Source organism: Parus major, unplaced genomic scaffold (assembly GCF_001522545.3).
Source record: "Parus major isolate Abel unplaced genomic scaffold, Parus_major1.1 Scaffold524, whole genome shotgun sequence".
Taxonomy (NCBI): Eukaryota; Metazoa; Chordata; class Aves; order Passeriformes; family Paridae; genus Parus; species Parus major.
Window position 1 is genome coordinate 1 of NW_015379412.1, and position 1,321 is coordinate 1,321.

Below are 1,321 nucleotides of genomic sequence, written 5' to 3' on the forward strand. Positions count from 1 at the left end.
CCGCGCCCCCCCAAACCTCGGGACGCGTCCAGGTGCAGCACAGCAAAACCTTTATTGTTTAGAAAATCATTTTAAAAACAAACTTGGGGGGGCACCCCCGAAATAACACAGACCCCCGGTGGGGGAGGGGCGGGGGTACCCCAAAGTAACACTAATGGCGGGGGGAGGGGCACCCCAAATGAACACGAACCCCCCCGCGAGGGCGGCACCCCAAAATCCCAGCCTGTGGTGGGGGGAGGGGAAGGTGGGGACCCCCTCACCCCCCCCAAGGTGGTTTTGGGGTGATGGGGGAGGGGTGGCACCCTGGGACCCCCCCGGGGATGAATTTTGGGGGGGTGGCAGCACCGGTTTGGGGGTCCCACAGGTGTGAGGGGGGTTGGGGAGGGGGTGCATGGGAAGGGTCGGGAGGGTTTTGGAGTCCCCAGGGTGGTTTTGGGGTCCCAAGAGTGATTTTGGGGTCCCCAGGGAGGTTTTGGGGTCCCCAGGGGGATTTTTGGGTCCCCAGGTTGTTTTTGGGATCCCCAGGGTGGTTTTGGGGTCCCCAGGGAGGGTTTTGGGGTCCCAAGAGTGATTTTGGGGTCCCCAGGGTGGTTTTGGGGTCCCCAGGTTGATTTTGGGGTCCCCAGGGGTGGTTTTGGGGTCCCCAGGACGATCTTGGGGAGCCCCCATCCCCTCCCAGAGGCGTCCGGCAGCTGGAACTCGCCAGGACTTTGATGTTTCGGGGATTCCAGGAGGGATTTTGGGGCGCAGGGAGGGATTTTGGGGCGCAGGGAGGGATTTTGGGGTCCAGGGAGGGATTTTGGGGTGCAGGGAGGGGCTCAGGGGGGGTTTTGGGGTGCCCGGATTTGGGGAGGGGGCTCAGAGGAAGGCGTCGCACCACTCGCGCAGGCAGCCCGAGCAGTCGCGGCTCTGTTTGGCGTTGGCCCCGCACGTCTCCTTCAGCCACTCCCGGAACAGCTCCTCGTCCTTGCGCAGCACCAGGAACTGCCCCAGCACCACGTAGGCCTGGCCCGGGGACAGCCGTGTCACCCTGGCCTTGGGGACATGGCCGGTGTCCCCTCCCTGACCCTCCTCAGCCTCCCCCGGGGGCTCCTGTGCCACCCCCGCCCCGGCTGCTCCTCTGGGACCCCTCCCCAGCGGGGTCCTGCTGTGCCAGCCTTGCCTCAGCGTCCCCAAAGCCCTGGAGATGTCCCCAAAGCCCTGGAGATGTCCCCAAAGCCCTGGAGGGGTCCCCAAAGCCCTGGAGATGTCCCCAAACCTGTGGTGATGTCCCCAGGTGTCCCCAAAAACCCTGGGAATGTCCCCAAAACCCCAGGAATGT

The 1,321-nt window shown here is 64.8% G+C and overlaps 1 protein-coding gene across 1 annotated transcript; it reads right to left on the reverse strand.

Moving 5' to 3' along the window:
* Positions 1-33: 33 nt before the first annotated feature.
* LOC107199246 (barrier-to-autointegration factor-like) lies at positions 34-1,317 on the reverse strand (the record flags this gene model as incomplete). The annotated part of the gene is made up of 1 exon (XM_015616583.1): positions 34-1,317. A coding segment is annotated over one exon (459 nt), but the record flags the coding sequence as incomplete, so codon positions are not given.
* Between the last annotated feature and the right edge of the window lie 4 nt (positions 1,318-1,321).